Genomic DNA, 17,793 nt, shown 5'->3' on the forward strand with positions numbered 1-17,793 from the left:
TTCTGGTAGCCCACCCCACTGTGAGTTCAAAAAGTTCAGAGGTCCTGGTGCAAGTGTTTGATACCAGAAATGCTACAGGTAAGTCCATCTTTAGGATCAGGGTTTATCTTTGTAATAAACATCATAGGATTGTAATGTTTTAACAATGACGTGTGTGTGTGTGTGTGTGTGTGTGTGTGTGTGTGTGTGTGTGTGTGTTGTGTTTGCACATGCACTATTTGCACCCAGGCTGTTCTTCAACAGGTAATCCTCCTGCTTCAACATCCCAAATGCTGAGGTGTTAAACACCATGCCTGGCTGGAAAAAAAAATCACTTAAAAAAGAATTTGAACACTCAAGACACTGTTCTGATTTTTCTTACAAATCTGAATGGACTTTATATAGCTGAGGGACTGGTAAATAAATAATAATATAGTCCTAGGCATAGTGATGCACTCCTAATACCGCCACTTGGGAGGTGGATGCAGGAGAATCATTCAAGGTCATTGTCAGCTGCAGATGAAATGCAGTTAAAAAAAAAAAAAGGAAGACAGAACAGACCCTAGAACGAATGATACTAGAATCTATTATTTTTAGAGCAAAAAATATGAATTTTCATGTTAGAGATCCATTGTTTAATTAATAATATATATATATATATATATATATATATATATATGTGTGTGTGTGTGTGTGTGTGTGTGTGTGTGTGTGTGTGTGTGTGTGTGTTTGTGTTTGTGTGGGGAGAGCATGCATGGGAAGGTCCTAGGACCTAGGTTCTGTCCTTTGACCTCTGGGTGCTGGGATCGAAATCAAACACCTTTACCTACTAAGTCACCTGGCTGGTCCCCCAAATGAATTTCAATGAGAGTTTTCATTAGTGTGGTCCTGAAGCTATAAGCAATAGGGTTCCAGTCTGGGTAAACTCTGTTAGTGTATGCGTATGTCTGTGGTTTGCATCTCTTGCCTCTTGGTTGCTCTGTTCAAAGTTTTTATTTATTTTTGAGTCGGGGGCTCATGTAGACCAAGTTGGCTTCGAACTCGCTATGTAGTCGAGAATGACCTTGAATTTTTGATTCTCCAGCCTCCACCTCTCTAGTGCTGAAATCACTGGTGTGCTCCTCCACGGTGGGGTACATTGATTGTTTTTCAGACCAGAATTAGATTTGCACTTCCTGTTCCGCCTACACTACGGGTTGCTAGGTTACACTTCTTTTTCTCTTTTCGCCTTTATAAACTCAAAACTTCATTTCCCATGAGCTCTTGCAAGTGTCGCCGTTGCGTGGCGTTGCGTCGTCGTTCCGCGCCCTTTATACACACTTCCGCCCGCGAGCTACTTCCTTTCCTTTCGGTGGCGCGCGGCGGCAAGATGGCGGTGCAGATTTCCAAGAAGAGGAAGGTAAGCATTTCGGACCGGCTCGGGGACTCGCGGCGCGTTTTAAAGCTGCCACGGTGAGACCCGCAGCTCCGTGTCCGATCCCGGAGAGCGGCTACTGCCGCCTGGCGCTTCCGCGGGGCGCGGATGGACGTGGATTGTGTGCTGGGCCGGCTCCGGGCTAGCTCAGTGTGGCTGAGGAAGGGAGGAACAGACGCCTCAGTTCTGGGCCGAGGTGAACACTGGAAGCCATCAGGCCTTTACTAGACGCTTTTGAGCGTCTCTCGGTCGCCAGAATTAGTAACCCTATGGCATAGCTTGAGAGCGTGAGCTAATCCGGCGTCTTTGGTAAGTGAGGTTTAGCAGTGCCGCCTCAGTTGAAAGGCTGCCGACTATTGGCGTGCTCCCTCGGGACCTGCAGCAAAAGCGTCCCGGACTTTTGTCATTTCATGGGGAAGAAGTGTGTGAAGATCATCAGGTTTAGAAATAGATGGCCTGTCTTTGTGCTCAAGCACATAGATCACAAAGCTGTTGTCCACATGCTGTTTGGGTTAGATTTGTCCTCTCTTGCTCCAGGTACGAGTTACATACACACACGGTGTTCTTGCTGTGCTGTGTGAACTGCAGATGTGCTACTTGAATAGATTTTTGTTCTGTGTGTGTAAATGTTTTAAAACCCTTCGATGAAGAGGTGATGACGAGTCTGACAGGTGTTGTCTTTGTCCAAAAGGCGTCACTGTGCTGCGTTCTGTGGCACAGCTGAAAGCACTATGGTCAAAGGAACTTCCTAAAGATGACCTAGAGGCATTTGTCTGAGAAGGGTTGCTGCATTCCCGAAGGGTCATTGGGGTCGAACTGGGTAAGCCTCTACCCTTTCTTAACTCTGAACTTGCTTTTGGTTTAGTTTGTGGCTGATGGCATCTTCAAAGCAGAGCTGAATGAGTTTCTCACTCGGGAACTGGCTGAAGACGGCTACTCGGGAGTTGAAGTCCGAGTTACACCAACCAGAACAGAAATCATTATTTTAGCCACCAGGTAAAAATATGTTTGACTGGCTATTACCTGTAATCACTGTGTGTATTGAGTTGCTGTGTAAACTTGGAACAACCAACCAGTGAACCTGCTCCTTTTTTGTTGTTGTTTTTTGTTTGTTTTTTGAGACAGGGTTTCTCTGCATTGCTTGGGAGCCTGGCCTGGAACTTGCTCTGTGGATCAGTCTGGCCTAAGACTCACAGAGATCCGCCTGCTCTGCCTCCTGAGTGCTGGGATTAAAGGTGTGCACCACCACCACTGCCTGGCCTTGGAGTTGCTTTTTTAAAACACCATTTGTAAAGAATTTACCTTAATACTTTTTTAAAGTGTGTCCTTGCTGTGTGATAAATGGTATGTGAGGTGTTGCAAATAAATTGTAATTTTCCCTTCTGCAGAACACAAAATGTTCTTGGTGAGAAGGGTCGTCGAATCAGAGAGTTGACTGCGGTAGTTCAGAAGAGGTTCGGCTTCCCTGAGGGCAGCGTAGAGGTGAGTTTCCCTGGTTTATACCAGGGGCAGTAGACTGGATTTAGAAGTTGCTTCTGTAGAACGGTAATTCTGGACAATGAGTAGTACAGGTGGGTTGACACTTTCAGAGTTATATATATAAGTAGTAGTGATTGCCATTCCTGGTGGGCATGCCTGACACTCAGACGGCAGAGCCAATGATCTTAAGTTTGTGGGAGGTCTGGTAGCTGAAGTGTCTTACATCCATACAGAAGTGATACATAGGAGGATTGGCTATCCCATCGCTCCTGGTGTGGTTGTGGAGAACCAGAAAAGGGCAATGAGGCATGCTTCAGTATTTAAGGGATATTATAATGACTTAATTGAAAACTGGTAAGTAATAAATGTGTCCCTTTTTTTTTTAAAGCTTTATGCAGAAAAGGTGGCCACAAGAGGTCTGTGTGCCATTGCTCAGGCAGAGTCTCTACGTTACAAACTCCTAGGAGGACTTGCTGTGCGAAGGTGAGTGTCCTGAGACTTGATGGTCATGCCGTTCTGCGGAACAGTGTGTGCCTGACATTTTGTTAGCAGAGAGCTCTTCAGTGACAGGGACATCTACTGGTGTAACAATAAGGTACCCATGGCCCCCTTGAACTGTTAGGCTAACAAGACGTAGTGGAGAATATTGTGGGTGACACATGCCTATAATCCCAACACTTGGAAGACTGAGGAGGATTGCTTAGTTGCAGGCTGGACGGGTTATAGTGTGAGCCCTTAAGGAATGGTCAGTGCTGTAATGGTAATAGAACAGAAGACTCATACAGGGAGGGGCCATCCGTTGGCTGCCTTGCTCTGCTGCTCCTGTGTGAGGTATCCGTGGCTAGTAGATACGGCTTTAGTGCTTTTGGATAGTACACATTTCAAAACAAGTTACATTTTCCTTTGTGGGAACTATAAAAAGATGATAGCTGTGAAGGAAAAGAGCTCAAAATCCAGACATAAATCGCTGTAGATTGCACAGGTGTGATATTGCCCACTGTGAGTCCCAGCACTGTGAAGGTGAAGAATCAGGAATCCAAAGCCAGTCTCATTTGGCTGCACAGTAACAGACGAGCCTGGAGGTGAGGCCTGTTGATAAGTTTATGGCACTGAGTGATGTGAGGGCTGGGACCCTCCTTGGGCTGGGCTAACTGTTTACAAAGAAATAGTAGTTCCACCTTGCCTTGCTATGAGAATGAATTCGAAGAGAATGTCAAAAGGCCACTTTCCGGTTTTTGTGAGACGGGGTCTCATTGTAGCCCTAGCTGACCTCCAATTTGGAGATGACCCACCAAGATTAAAGGTCTGTACCACCTCGCCTGGCTTAAAAGCTTGCGGGTGGGGGTGGGGAGACAGGGTTTCTCTGTATGACCTGGAATTCAGATTTGCCCTCTGCCTCCCTAGTGCTGAGATTAAAGGTGTGTGCTACCACGCCCAGTCTTTGTTGTTGTTGTTGTTGTTTTAATCTTTCTCAGGTTTTTCTGATGCCCTGATAACAAGTATGTTAGCAATGGTGAGGTTCACTGTTGGAGATGGATTCTGGACATGGAAGATCATGACTGGGGTGCTTAGGGGCTCTGTGTGTTTCTCAATGAGGGTGGTACCCGGGAGCCACCTAGCAATGCTTTTTCAGAATAACCCGTTCCTAACCCCTGGCAATGGGCAAAGAGACACCTTGTGGTGGTGTTGTTCTTATATCAGCCAGGGGCAGAGCAGATGGCAGTCCTTTGTTCATCCTAGCTTGATGCCTAACTTGGTGGCCAAAGCTGTTTCATGCCTAGGGCACATTAAAAAAGTAACCCGTTCCTGCTTCATATGGTGTTGTACACCTTTAATCTAGCACTCCAAGGCAGGGGCTGGTGGGTCTCTCTATGCAAATGCTAAGCTAGTTAGGACTGTAGTGAGACCTCATCTTCAAAAAATATCTCTTTACAGAGAGACAGCACAAAAAGGTGCTTGTCACCAAAGCTAAGCCTGACAAAACCCGAACCCATGTAAAGGAAGGAGACGTGACTATATCAATAATAAAAGATGAGAAAAAATACCTATGCTTGAGCTTGGCCAGTCCAGAAAATGGTTGTAGAAGGACCTGGGCATGTATAAAAGATATTCATCCTTCAGAGGTGATTCTAATATACAAGCCAGGGTGGGGAAGCATTTGGACAGTGAATTGCTGTTTTGACTGAACTCTGGTTGTTTTCTCAAGCTACCATTCAAGAGTTGCTAAAGTAAAATCCAAGTCTTTTAAGCTTGGTGGGAGGGACATGCAGATTGTGTCTTTGGCAATAACTGATGAATTTCTTATTCCAAAGGGCCTGCTATGGTGTGCTTCGGTTCATTATGGAGAGTGGGGCCAAGGGCTGTGAGGTTGTGGTGTCTGGGAAGCTCCGAGGACAGAGAGCCAAGTCCATGAAGTTTGTGGATGGGCTGATGATCCACAGTGGAGACCCTGTTAACTACTATGTTGATACTGCGGTACGCCATGTACTCCTCAGACAGGGTGAGCAGCTGCGCTGGGAAGGGAACCTGGGGGCCTGTCTAAGCACTGTGTAGCTGAAACTAATAGCCTTGGGTAGCTAGGAATGCCTAGAGCAGAGATTAGCAGATGGGTGTGTTTCCATGGACTTGTGTTTGTAGTCTGCTGTGGAAGAACTGTTGGTTACGGGGACTGTGAAAAATTGTATTGTTGAGATGGTCAAATCCATTGTTCTTGTCTTAGCCATCTGTGTGCCCTTCGGTGATGACACGATGACGAGTCAGAAAGGTCATGCCTTGCTCTTGGTCCTTGTCAGTGCCACGTTCTGTGGTGCTGTACATGGTTCCTTTGGCAAAAGTGTCCTGCTCATTGATTGATTTAGAGGCATTTGTCTGAGAAGGGCCAGGTTGCAGTGCTTTTGTGTAGGTACTGCCTTTCCTTGCTTTCCTGTTGTGTGGTGGGAGCTGGTAAAAGCCCAGCTCAGTTCCAGCCCTGGTGTCTTTTAGGTGTGCTGGGCATCAAAGTGAAAATCATGCTGCCCTGGGACCCAAGTGGTAAAATCGGCCCCAAGAAGCCTCTGCCTGATCATGTGAGCATTGTGGAACCTAAGGATGAGATCTTGCCTACCACCCCCATCTCAGAGCAGAAGGGTGGGAAGCCAGAGCCACCTGCCATGCCCCAGCCAGTGCCTACAGCATAAACAGGTATTGTCTGTGGTGACTGTCCTGGGCCAAACAGACTTGGTTTTTTTGTTGTTTGTATTTTTTACTGTTACTTCTGATGTTGCACTGTTTGAGTTTGTTTCTTAATATGGGGGAGGATACCAGTTGGAGTATGGTGCCCAGCCCAACAGATCAGAATGGGTATTTTCCTTCACTGTCTTTGATCAAGAGTTTCCAAATACTCTTGTTAGTCATTCCACCCTTTAGCAGCCTTGTCAAGGTTTAAGTAACAAGCTTTGTGTGGGGATGTATTTAAGGCAAACCCCGCATGGGAGTGTGTACTCCTGCAATGAATGAAAGACTTGCATGAGTATTTTCTTAATTGTTTTATTTGGTTTCAGGGTCTTGGCAGCTGCATCTGGAGGCTGGATGTTGTCCTGTACAGACATTTAATAAAATCTTGCACAAAGACATAAGGCCTGACTGGATTGTGACTGAGTTATGTTGGCCTGAGGAGTGTTGCTTATCCTGTTAGATTAAGCTGGAGGGCTTGAGCAGAGCTGACCAGAGAAGTCATGGGTCAGTGAAATCTGGTGGGTACAGAGCTGGCACCACCTTGGCCCTGTGTTACACAGTTCAGTTTGGTTTTGCTGTTCTTGATGGAACCCAGGTCCTTGCACATAAGCAGCATGTGTCCCCGGCCTGGAGTGCTACGTGTGATATTTTCCCCCTGGCATGTAAAAAGTCTTCAGTGGGCCAGCAAAATGCTTTCTATGAAAGTCTGTGACACTGGCATGCACTTACCTTGCTTGTAGAAAGTAAATTGGCCTGTTTAGCCATGCAATGCTGTTTTAGTTGCAGCATTCCTAAAGTAAAAAGAACTTTTGATGCCATTGAACCTAAAGCTCAGAAATTTGGAATGTAAAGCTGTCATTGCAACACACATTTCTAAATCTTATATTTTACGCATGTTTTGGAAAATACAGAAAATTTAGAAATTGTCAGTAACTGAATTGCTATGTCTTAAAAGCATTTACTATTGACATGTTTTGAGAGAATTAAAGTTAGCTTGGAAATTCTATACTCTGGTGAGAGAAGACTTCATGATGAAGCTATCAAGGTCCTGGGTACAGCCTGACTTTATGAACACTTATATCTTTATTTCCTTTTCACCTTTGTAGCATTGCACAGGGTAAGAACTTACTTGAGTAAGTTATATTAGCACACTGACCATATCCACAACTTACTAACTAAATTTCGAGTACATGTTGAGTACAGGTGTACTTTTATTATGTGTAGTGTTCTGCTGACATGTATGCTTGCATGCCAGAAGAGGGCACCAGATCTCATAGATGCTTGTGAACCAACTTCTGCTTCGTTGTTTTCATCCTTAGGGCTATTAGATTTTGATGCTAAAAACAACTTACCTTTGTTTTTCATCAAAACTGTAGTATGTATGAGGTGAGATTGCAACCCTTTGGGCCACTAACAACATTTAATAATCTTAGTATTGAACAAATTACACTACTAGCTGACTGACAGCAAACCTAACCTTGGCTGTCTGTCTTAAGGGAATGTACTTATTCTTCTGAGGTTTACCTCAAAATCTTCACTTCCAGTTTGAGAGTTAACTTCAGAAACTAAGTTGGAAATGACTTAACCACTGTCATAATCACAAATAAAACTGCAGCCCTGAGTAGCTCTGAAACATGACAGCTGCTCAGACAGTGGGCAGTCATCTGTTGAGCTGAGGGGTATCCACTTTGGTGGATGGATGCATCCTAACAGCCTTTTGTGTGAAGGGTCTGGCTGGGTTTGGCCTGGAACTCAGCATCCTGCCTCTCCTGAGTATGCAGATGTGTCATTTGCCCACCAAAGAGAAAGTAAACTGGGTGCAATGAAGCTTGCTGGGATTCACTACATAGTCTAGAACTAGAAACCTAAGGGAGCACTCCCTCAAATACAATGAAATGCTCACTAGTTGAGGCTGGAACAATCGTGAAAGTATTGATTCCAGATTTCAAATCTGTGTAATAGGCTCTAGCTGCTTACACTGCTTTTTGTACTTAAAGACACTGATTTTCATTCATAGGTCTGTAAACATCAGTTACAATGACTGATGTGGCTTTAAAAATTTGACCTTTAGTCCCAGCTCTCAGGAGGTAGGGGCAGGCGGATGTCAAGGCCAACCTGGTCTACAAAGCTACACAGAGAAACACTGTCTTAAAAAAAAAAAAAAAAAAGGAAGGCACTTTGCTGGCATGCTTAAGGTCCTGGGTTCAAACTCTAGTAAAAATGCCAGCATATTTATACCCAGGCACCATTTTCCATTTTGCAGAGGACAACTTCTGGGAGTCAATTCTTGCCTTTACCAACTAATGTGACTAGTGTCACTTGCTTCCCTCCTGAATGAAGTGCTGATGTATGCCTCATCTGTGTGATGAATGAGATAACCTGTCATGGTTAAAGAGAAATAGTGAATTCCACCTGTTTCCAGACTTGTGAAGGATGGTGCAAAACTTGAGAAATGCAACAAGGAAGTGGAAGGGTTCTGTAATTGTTATTTAAGTTTCATCTAGGGTGTCCTATTGTGTCTTGTCTTCCTGTGTGTCCAGGCAGACAGATTTGTACAGAGCACCACTCAATAAATACTAAGTGGATACAATTTAGAAACAGGAACCTTTGAGTGGGAAGCTTGGCAGTCACTGCTTGGCCCTCCTGAAATTGCTAGCCAGGAAACACCCATGCCCTTGGAAGAGTTTGCCCTGGATGGGCTCCCATTGTTCCTGGGCAGACGTGCTTAGGTACCATTGCTTTGTCCTAAGTGTCTCCTGGGGTGGGGACACACAGGCTCATTGGTGCTGGCCTACACTCCTCCCCCTGCTGTCTTTATCATCTGTGTCCAGATGGCCACAGTTCCCTAATCTGTGGTATTCGAGCTCAGCAGGAACCCAAGCCTTTGTGTCTGGCTGTGATGGGTCAGCCCCAGCTGGAGAGACCCTGCAGACATGGCCCTGGGGCTTTAAGCATGGGAGAGATTGGGAAACAAGACTCTTCAAAAGGCAATCTGAGTGCAAATGAGGGTCTGCAGATGGGGCCAGCCAGTACTTAGTACTGCTGCCCCCCCATCCAGCCGTTTGTCATTGTTCTGGAGCCCTGGCATTGCAGTGGTATCAGAGCTGTGTCTCACACTGATGTTGGGGATTTGACCAGTCTAGGTGCACCCTGGCCTGTGGCTGTGGTGCCTTTCCACTACAAAACACAAAAATACTGGGCCTGAAGAGATGGCTTAGTGGGTCAAGGCTCCTGCTGTAGCTAAGCCTGCTGATTGGAGTTCAGTCCCTGAAACCCATGTGTTCAAAGGAGAGAACCAACTTCCACAGTTTGATCTCTGACCTCCACACAGGTACCGCGACACAGAAGTAAAACGTGTCTATAGTAATAGAAATGTAATGGGTGTGCTAACAGCTGAATACAGCTGTTCCTCCAAAATTGCTGTTGGGGCCTAATACCCGGTGTCATAGCATTAAGAATGAAGACTGGTGACATGGCTGGTAAAGTGCTTGCCATGCCAGCCTGATGATGACCTGAGTTGGGATCCCCAGAACTCAGATAAAGATGGAAGGAGAGAGCAGACTGCACAATGTTGTTCTTCATGACATGCATACACACACATACAGTAAGTAGATAACATTTAGAAAAATAGGGTCCTTTGGGTAGATAAATAGTCATCTGGGGAGGTTAAAGGGAACTTACAAAGTAGAACCTCACCAGACAGAATCTGCTGGCACCTTGCTCCTGGTGCAAGTTTACACTCTCCAGTGTCCAGAGCTAAGTCTGTTCATATGATAGTCTAAGGAGAGTATGGCTGTCTAGGTGGCTGGCATAGGAGTGCTGGCAAGGAGCAGCTGCTAGGGATACCTTCTCTGGACAAAGCAGGCATGAGATGGAACACTCGCAACTTTTGAAAAAGGTTTTATTTCTATAAGAAAGGGGGCAATAAGTTAAAGGACTATTCACATGGAGGTTCCAGGAGGGGGCCAAGTGTCATGCCAAAATTTCCCCTGCCTCCCAGTTCAGGCTGTCCCAGTCATCTGCTCAGGCTCTGGATGATGGTGACACAGCCATGAGAGCTGGTGCAGCGCTGCAGCGCTGGCTGGGCCTCTACCTGTCCACTGCTAGGATCAAAGGTGAAGACACTATTGGTGCTTTCCCCATGTTCGTCCCGCCCACCAAGGATGTGGACCTTTCCATCACACACCGTCACGCCACAGCTCTCCTGAGTGGACAAACAGACAGACAGTTAACTGGGATGTAGCCAGGGACTCCCTTGGTTCTTAGGCCACATAGCAGAGCCTTGCCCTACAGACTCCATGCAATTTGAATGGAGAAAAAAATAATTGGGTGAACTGGATCCTTACTAAATAAATGGTCTGGACAAGTTGCCTGCTCTGTGTCTTAGGTCTCATCTGCAAGGTTCAAAGAGCATCCACTCTTTTCACTGTCATTGTGTGTGTGTTGTAAAAGCTAAAGCCATGCCTGCAAGGTCCTATGCATGTGAACAGTAACACCATCCTACAGTCTTACTCAGACTTGGCCTTGAAATCACCCAGGGCCAGAACTGACAGGGACCAACAATTACACATCTACATAGTTTCTTGGGGCAGCAGGTGGGGGGAGCAAGGGGCTATGGAGGCCAGAACTTGCACCGCTGGTCACTGATGTCACTGGAGCAGGGAACTTAGTAAGTCCCTTGCTCACTCCTTGCTAGTTGGTACCTTTGTGGTAGGCCCCCTCACTCAGGAGTGATATCACTTGAATTCTAGATACTGACTTACTACAGCCCAACTGACAGCCCTGGGCCAACCTCTGTAAGGCCAGTCTCATCTGAAATGACAGGTGATTTGTCACTGGGAGGAGAAGCAAGAGGACTATGTGATGCCATTTAGCATGGAGTCATATGCAAGACCTCTCTGTAAACGCCAGGGCATTGGAAGTGGGTCTGTACACCCGAATGGGCCAGTGCAGGGGCCTGCCAGGGAGCCCCCACTTACCACAGGGCTGGGCAGGTCAGCTGCCTCTCCCCAGACATCGGTGCCAGGGTCATAGGTGAAAATTTTACTCATGAGGCCTCCCACTACATAAATGGTATCTTCCAGGGAGACAGCCTCAAGACACCGCTGCAAGAAAGGGGCTGGTGACCTCAGACTCCACTGGTCCTCCTTGGGGTCAAAGCACTGCACCTACAGGAGGGAAACAGTGAATGACTCTCACCCTAACTGCCCCGCTACCTGTGTCCTCTTACCTCTGTCTCTAGTAATACTTGGCTTATACAGGATCAGAGCTTCCTTTGTGCTACAACCCCAGCTTAGAAGATTCTTTTTCTTTTTTTCTTTCTTTTTCTTTTTGAATGGAAGAAAAGCATTTTAACTAATCCTACCTCTGTTATCTAATTTTTAAAAAGATTATTTTTATTTTTGTGTCTCTGTGGGTGGCTTTGGAGGCCAGGCCAGAAGAACATGTCAGAGTGAAAGGCGTTTGTGAACCATTTGACATGGGTGCTAGAACCAAACTCTGGTCCTTTGCAAGAGCAGCAAGCACTCCTAACCGCTGAGCCATCCTTCCAGCCCCAATCATTCCTTTTCCCTTCCTTCCTTCATTTTTCTTGTACTTATTTACTTATTTAACCTTTATATGCATTGGGGTGAAGGTATCAGGAACTAGTTACAGACAGCTAGTTGTAAGCTGCCATGTGGGTGCCGGGAATTGAACCCAGGTCCTCTGGAAGAACAACAGTCTCTTAACCTCTGAGCCATCTCTCCAGTCCCTTGTTTTTGTTTTTTGAGACAGGGTTTCTCTGTGTAACAGCCCTGACTGTCCTAGAACTCACTTCGTAGACCAGGCTGGCCTCAAACTCAAAAGAGATTTGTCTGCCTCCCAAGTGCTGGGATTAAAGGCGTGCGCCCGGCTGAGATCATCTTTAACTCATTTCCCTTGATCGAAATTTGGGAGATGATTACCAGATTGCTGACTGGATTCAGAAAGTAGGTTGTTTCACACCAGCGCCCAGATCTAGCCTGCACACAGTAGGCTGCACTGTTTCCCTGCAGCCTCTAATGTCCGCTAATCCCAAGGCCCGAGCCCACCTTGTCAGTGTTGACACCGTCCTGTCCCGCACCCCCAATGACGTAGAGCTGACCAGCGCAGGGCGCCACCGCCGCAGAGCTCACAGCTTCCGGCAGGGGCGCTGTGGCCGCCCAGGTGTTGGAGAACGGGTCGTAGCGCTCCATGCTGCGCAGGCGCTGCAGGCCATCGAAGCCACCCACTGCAAAAAGCTGAGGGCAGGAAAACAAAGGCCAGAGCCCAGGGATTCAGAGCTACAGTCGACTCCAACACCCCACCGCTTCAGTCTTTAAGCCCACCAAGAGCTTCTCAGCACAGTCACTCACTGCCTGGCCAAGTTCCTCTCTCCTTAGTTCCCTGTTCAATGCAGGGGACAGAAGACAAGTGTTGGAGGAGGAGTACCCCAGCTGCAAATGATGCTTAGTAATAACCTGAGTGGTTACTAGGTGTTTACCACCCACCTACTCGATTCCTGTGTGTTTACAAAGGTTTACAAAGATAACTGGCAGTATTTTATGTGTAAGTGGTAGAGTCAAGACAGTATCTGGTCTGTTTGGTCCCAAGGCCCAAACCTTTCACCACCGAACTGTATTCTTACAGTGAGGGCTATTTATCTGGGAGAGATGGTGATATTGAGACGGTCTTGCTATGTAGCCCTGGCTGGCATGAAACTCACGACCCTATTGCCATAGCCTCCCATGTGCTGAGATTGCAGGTGTGAGCCACTAAGTCCAGCTGCTATGATGACTGTTAACATCATTATGTGGCCAGGCGGTGGTGGCACACGCCTTTAATCCCAGCACTCGGGAGGCAGAGGCAGGCAGATCTCTGTGAGTTCGAGGCCAGCCTGGTCTACAAGAGTTAGTTCCAGGACAGGCTCCAAAGCTACAGAGAAAAACAAAGCTGTCTCGAAAAACAAAACAAAACAAACAAACATTATTATGTGATCTTGATCAAGTCCTTATCTTTTGGGGCTTCAGATCCCTCCTTCCCCCAGATCATCTACATCTTGGATCCCAGGGCAGCAGCCAGACCATATGCCTACCTGTCCCTGCAGGGCCACCATCTTGTGCCTCCACCTGCCCTTGTGCATTGAGGCAACCTTGATCCAGGTATGCAGATGGGAGTTAAACATCCAGACATCACGGCTGTTGATGTGTCCTCCTACGGAGAAAGAAGCAGCTATCTTCCCCTAGTGCCCCAAAGAGCCAGAAACATCCCTAATCTAAAGGAAGGAGAGGGTATCAGAGAGATCCAGGGAGGGGAAGGTGCTGTTCACCAGGTGCCCCGTGGTGGGACACAAGTTATGCTCAGAGAAGCAAGAAGGAGGGGCTACCCTCAAGACAATCATTAAGAACTAGTAGTGGGCCAAGTGAAAGCAAGGCATCTGCACAGTGGTGGGGTAGGGGGTGACCCAGTCACCGCTCTTGAACAATGCTTTACCTTCACTTCCATCCTCATCTCTTTGAGGAGCTGGGATTATTATACAGTTTCCATACAGGAAGTGAGGATGAAGTTTTTAGAGACCGGGAATGACCTGCTGACCAGGCAGACTTTTTGTCAGAGCAAAGACCAAAGCCAAGGCTTAAGGCCTTCCATCACCAAGCCCAGCATCAACACTCCCCACAGGTGACTGGCTTTGCTAGATCACATGGTTTTAGCCACTAACTGTGGGGGATTATGGGAAAGCTGGCCCATTAGTATTCAACTACAGCACCTCTTGTGCACATTCAATATGTTCCCTTTTTAAAAGGGCCCTGCCCACCTCCCATCTTTCTTTCCCTTTCTGTCTGTTCCTGTCTGTCTATCTCTCTGCTTCTTTGCCTGTCTCCCTCTTCTCTCCCTTCCCTTTTCCCCTAATAAAAAACCCCTCCTTGGGGCTAGAGAAATGGCTTAGTGGTTAAGAACACTAACTGGTCTTCCAGAGGTCCTGAGTTCAATTCCCAGCAACCAACGACATGATGGCTCACAATCACCTGTAATAAGATCTGGTGCCCTTTTCTGGCCTGCAGGGACACATACAAACAGAATCTCTCCACATGAGTTCTGTCTCATGGTGTTTCTCTCCCGTGCCACTTTTAGATTACAACATGGCCCCTATCTCCTGATTAGAAGAGAAAAATAAGGGATGTGAGTGGGGGAAACAGAGGCTCCTACTTCAGTTGTGCGCTCACCGGAAACGTAAATGTCATTTCGAAGTGCACAGGAGGCAAATTCAGAGCGTGTGTAACCAGGCAGGCTAGGCAGTGGGGTCCAGCGCTGACTCTCTGGGTGGTAAGCATCCGCGAAAGGCAGCTTCAGGAGCCCCTTTCGGTCGCACCCGCCAATGACCACAATCACTTCGGCTAGGTCCATGAATCTGGGGTGAGGATAAACCCAATATCTGTAGATCCACATGCATGCTGTGGCCCTTGCTCACGTCTCCCGTAAACGCTGCTGGGGAATACTGAACTAGAGCGCTAGCTAGTGCACTCTGCCTCTAAGCTATCCCTAGTCCTTGGGTTTGCTTTTCTGTGTAGCTTCTGTTCTTGAACTCCCTATCCGGTTTCTGCTTAAGGAGTACTGGACTTCTTGGCATCCAGCTTGGTGTTTTGATCACACCATACAATGCCGCTGCCCTTCTGCCTACCCTGGCAGCTGCCACTGAAACCCTTACCTTCACTAACTCTTACTCTAGTCTACTTGCCTCTAAATTACAGAAAAACGACTTTTCCCAAAGCCTTACCCTTCCTGTGTTTAATCCAAAGGATTGTTGTCCCTTTTACAGAGGTGGGAACTGAGGCTATGGGTTATGGGCTTTCTAAGTCATGCTCAGTTTGGTGTGATATGAATCCTCCATTTCTAACAGCTAATGTACTGTGTCCTTCCTGTAGTCACCTCCTAATGGGGAATTGTCATGAGGGAGATTTCTCACACATTCCACGAAGCTCTCCACTATTGGCCCTTTGGGTTTCTGGCCTCACCAGGTTTTCCAAACCCTCTGGCTATTTCTTTCTTTCTTTTTTCTTTCTTTCTTTCTTCTCTCCCTCCTTCCTTCCTTTCCTTTTTAAATGATTTTATTTATTTATTACTTATACAGTATTCTGCCTGCATGTATGATTACACAGCAGAAGAGGGCAGCAGATCTCATTGCAGATGGTTGTGAGCCACCAAGTGGTTCTGGAAATTGTACTCAGGACCTCTGGAAGAGCAGTGTTTTTAACCCTCTGAGCCATCTCTCCAGCCCCTGGCTAGTGCTTTCTTAACCTATCTTGTGTCCCTAGCCTCGCGCTCAAAGTCAGAGACAGCATCATCTCTGTCTTCTGGCCCTCGGGTATGAAGGGCCATTGTGGACTATCCCACCTAGTCTCTGGTCCTGGCATTGCACATAGTGGACATTGCACATAGTGGACGTTTCTTACGCATTTGTGTGTGTGGTTGTTTTACTAGCCTGTGGGTCCCCAGAGAGCAGACCCTGACAAGACTTGTTTCTCAGAATGGCAGATGGGTCTGGAAATGGAATGCTAACTTTTCAAGGCAGAACACCGGGAACCAAGAAATGGTGACATTTCGGGGGGGGGGGTAGTAGTGAAAGAACCAGAGCTGGGAAAGACACGAGGCCTCGTTGGGGCACAAGGCATGCACGCGGGAGGCCATACCTCCGCGGCCGGGCCCGCAGCGCTCCCGCCTCCCGGCCTAGGATGAAGCAGGCACGGGCCTCAAGCAGCAACGGGCGGCAGTCACCGCAGGCCTGCAGCAGCTCATCGGCCTCCACCTTCTCCAGGAAGTAGGCAGGCGCCAGCAGCGGCAGACGCACGTGCTCCAGCAGGCGACGCAGCTGGCCGCGGCGAGCCGGTGCGTCGTGGCGCACCCAGCGCATAGCCGCCTCGAACACGGCCTCCTCGCGCGCCACGCGCAGCGCGGGGTCGGCCAGCAGCGCCGCCACCTCGTCGGGCGTGAGCTCCAAGAAGTCGGCGTGGCGCGTCACCTCCACGAAGGCCTGGCGCAGCACACGGCCGCAGCGCTCGGCCAGGGAGGCGAGCGAGAAGGCGGCGGCCACGCGGCGCAGCGCCAGGCTGTTGGCAGCCCGCAGGCGGCCCTCGAGGAAGCGCGCGCACGCCTCACGCAGCCCCGCCACGCCCAGCCGCTCGGCCAGCGCCAGCACGGCGGTCGCCTCGTCCTCGGCGCGCAGCCGCACGCCCGCGCCGTACATGTAGTCGAGCACCACGGCCAGTGCGGCCGCCGCCCCGGGCACCTCGGATCCTACCGGCACCACAGCCGCTGCACGCTCGGGATGGCCGGCCGCGAACAGGCCGCGGAAGTGGGCGCTGGCCGCACTGAGGGCTGCGCGGTGGCACGGGAAGTCGCGGCCTCCGGCGCGCAGCACCACGTCGGTGAGGGTGCCGCTCCGCCGGTACGCGTTGAGCGTCTGCAGGATGCGCTGCGCGTGGCAGGACGCTGCGCACGGACCCTCCACGCCTGGCTCTGACTCCTCGCGTCCCGGGGTCTCCCGCATCCTGCGAGGAGAGAACACAGGCCGAACTAGGGTTGGGCCTGCTGGGGGACATCCCCTGCACATCTAGGCCTTCTTTCACTAGTTCACTCACGGAGCACTTCCAGCCATGCACCTACTGTCCCCACCACGGCCCATCTAGACTTCTGATGACCTTGAGCCAGTCCCTTCCTTCTGTGTCTAGTCTTCCCCTCCAGTACCTACTTCAGCCATATTGCCCGTTTCTGTTCATACTTGGCTAAGGTTTTTCCTGTCAGGCTCTGCAGGAAACAGATGGCAGACTCGAACAGGAGAGTCAAAAAAGGGAGGGAGGATGGGATGGAACGATTTATACAAGTCTAGACTATGTAGTGTTTAGGGATTCCAAGTGGATTGAGTAGTGTCATCTGGCTACCAACAACAGGAGGACTATTCTCAACTTCTGAGGGGGGACCTCAGGAAGGTTGCTGGAACCTGGAAATAAATGTTTATAGGAAGGGTCCTGTTGCTCTACCTGTAGTCTCTGGTAAAGAGATTCGGGCTCCACTAGACACCAGTGTGTTTGCCTGTCCCTCTCTCACTTCATCATGCCTCCTTCAGATCTGGGTTTTTTGGTTTTGGTTTTTTGAGACAGGGTTTCTCTATGTGGTTTTGTAGACCAGGCTGGCCTCCAACTCAAAGGGATCCGGTGCCTCTGCTTCCCAAGTGCTGGGATTACAGATGTGTGCCACCACTGCCCCACCCTTCAGATCTGTAGGTACCTCCCTTTGACCAGACTCTGTTCCACTTAGTATCTACCCCACGCTCCACAGGCACAGCTGCACCTGGGATTATCTATGTGAGCACCTAGGATTATCATACTTGTGCATGTATTAAACTATTGTTTATTATCCAGTATCTTTTTGTGCCAACAGTCATGATCCCTATCTTTCTGTAGCTCAGAGCTTGGGCAGGGGTCCTTGGAGAGAACTTTGGGGACTTGGGGGGAGCTCAGAAAGCATAATTGGAGGAAATTTAAGAAAGGGATTCTTGAGATGAGTAGAATTAGCTGAGCCAAAGCTGGGGAGTGAGAGATGTTTGTAGTTTCCAGTGGAAAGATCCAGACTCTAGGCACATGGGATTACAATCCTCCTTTTGTCTGGAGTTATCTGACCTGGGCAAGCCACCAGCCCCATCTTCTCTGAAACAG

At 48.4% G+C, this 17,793-nt stretch overlaps 2 protein-coding genes and 3 non-coding genes across 5 annotated transcripts; 4 read left to right on the forward strand and 1 right to left on the reverse strand.

Moving 5' to 3' along the window:
- The first annotated feature begins 1,223 nt into the window (after positions 1–1,223).
- Rps3 (ribosomal protein S3) lies at positions 1,224–6,486 on the forward strand. Its single transcript, XM_027407753.2, has 7 exons — positions 1,224–1,378; positions 2,259–2,389; positions 2,782–2,875; positions 3,261–3,355; positions 5,185–5,372; positions 5,855–6,052; positions 6,412–6,486. The coding sequence occupies exons 1-6, from the start codon at positions 1,235–1,237 to the stop codon at positions 6,046–6,048; spliced, it is 846 nt and encodes a 281-aa protein (XP_027263554.2). The 5' UTR covers positions 1,224–1,234; the 3' UTR covers positions 6,049–6,052; positions 6,412–6,486.
- LOC113831085 lies at positions 2,033–2,175 on the forward strand. Its single transcript, XR_003483878.1, has one exon. It is a non-coding gene; the product is annotated as a small nucleolar RNA SNORD15 (small nucleolar RNA).
- Positions 4,520–4,662, forward strand: LOC113831086. The gene has a single exon (XR_003483881.1). It is a non-coding gene; the product is annotated as a small nucleolar RNA SNORA48 (small nucleolar RNA).
- LOC113831084 lies at positions 5,605–5,749 on the forward strand. Its single transcript, XR_003483877.1, has one exon. It is a non-coding gene; the product is annotated as a small nucleolar RNA SNORD15 (small nucleolar RNA).
- Positions 6,487–9,969: 3,483 nt separating the features above from the next.
- Klhl35 (kelch like family member 35) lies at positions 9,970–17,226 on the reverse strand. The gene is made up of 6 exons (XM_027407754.2): positions 15,772–17,226; positions 14,308–14,492; positions 13,179–13,297; positions 12,157–12,345; positions 11,065–11,253; positions 9,970–10,289 (listed from the first exon to the last, which is right to left on the reverse strand). The coding sequence occupies exons 1-6, from the start codon at positions 16,689–16,691 to the stop codon at positions 10,101–10,103; spliced, it is 1,791 nt and encodes a 596-aa protein (XP_027263555.1). The 5' UTR covers positions 16,692–17,226; the 3' UTR covers positions 9,970–10,100.
- Between the last annotated feature and the right edge of the window lie 567 nt (positions 17,227–17,793).

The sequence above is a fragment of the Cricetulus griseus genome, chromosome 3 (genome assembly GCF_003668045.3).
Source record: "Cricetulus griseus strain 17A/GY chromosome 3, alternate assembly CriGri-PICRH-1.0, whole genome shotgun sequence".
NCBI lineage: Eukaryota > Metazoa > Chordata > Mammalia > Rodentia > Cricetidae > Cricetulus > Cricetulus griseus.

Coding starts and splice junctions, on each gene's coding strand:
- Rps3 (XM_027407753.2), top strand. CDS start 1,235: ATGAGCTCTTGCAAGTGTCGCCGTTGCGTGGCGTTGCGTCGTCGTTCC. Junction 1,379..2,258: donor AGATTTCCAAGAAGAGGAAG/GTAAGCATTTCG, acceptor CTTTTGGTTTAG/TTTGTGGCTGATGGCATCTT. Junction 2,876..3,260: donor TCCCTGAGGGCAGCGTAGAG/GTGAGTTTCCCT, acceptor TTTTTTTTAAAG/CTTTATGCAGAAAAGGTGGC.
- Klhl35 (XM_027407754.2), bottom strand. CDS start 16,691: ATGTGCAGGGGATGTCCCCCAGCAGGCCCAACCCTAGTTCGGCCTGTG. Junction 13,298..14,307: donor AAATGACATTTACGTTTCCG/GTGAGCGCACAA, acceptor CTTTCTCCGTAG/GAGGACACATCAACAGCCGT. Junction 10,290..11,064: donor CTGACCTGCCCAGCCCTGTG/GTAAGTGGGGGC, acceptor TTGTCCACTCAG/GAGAGCTGTGGCGTGACGGT.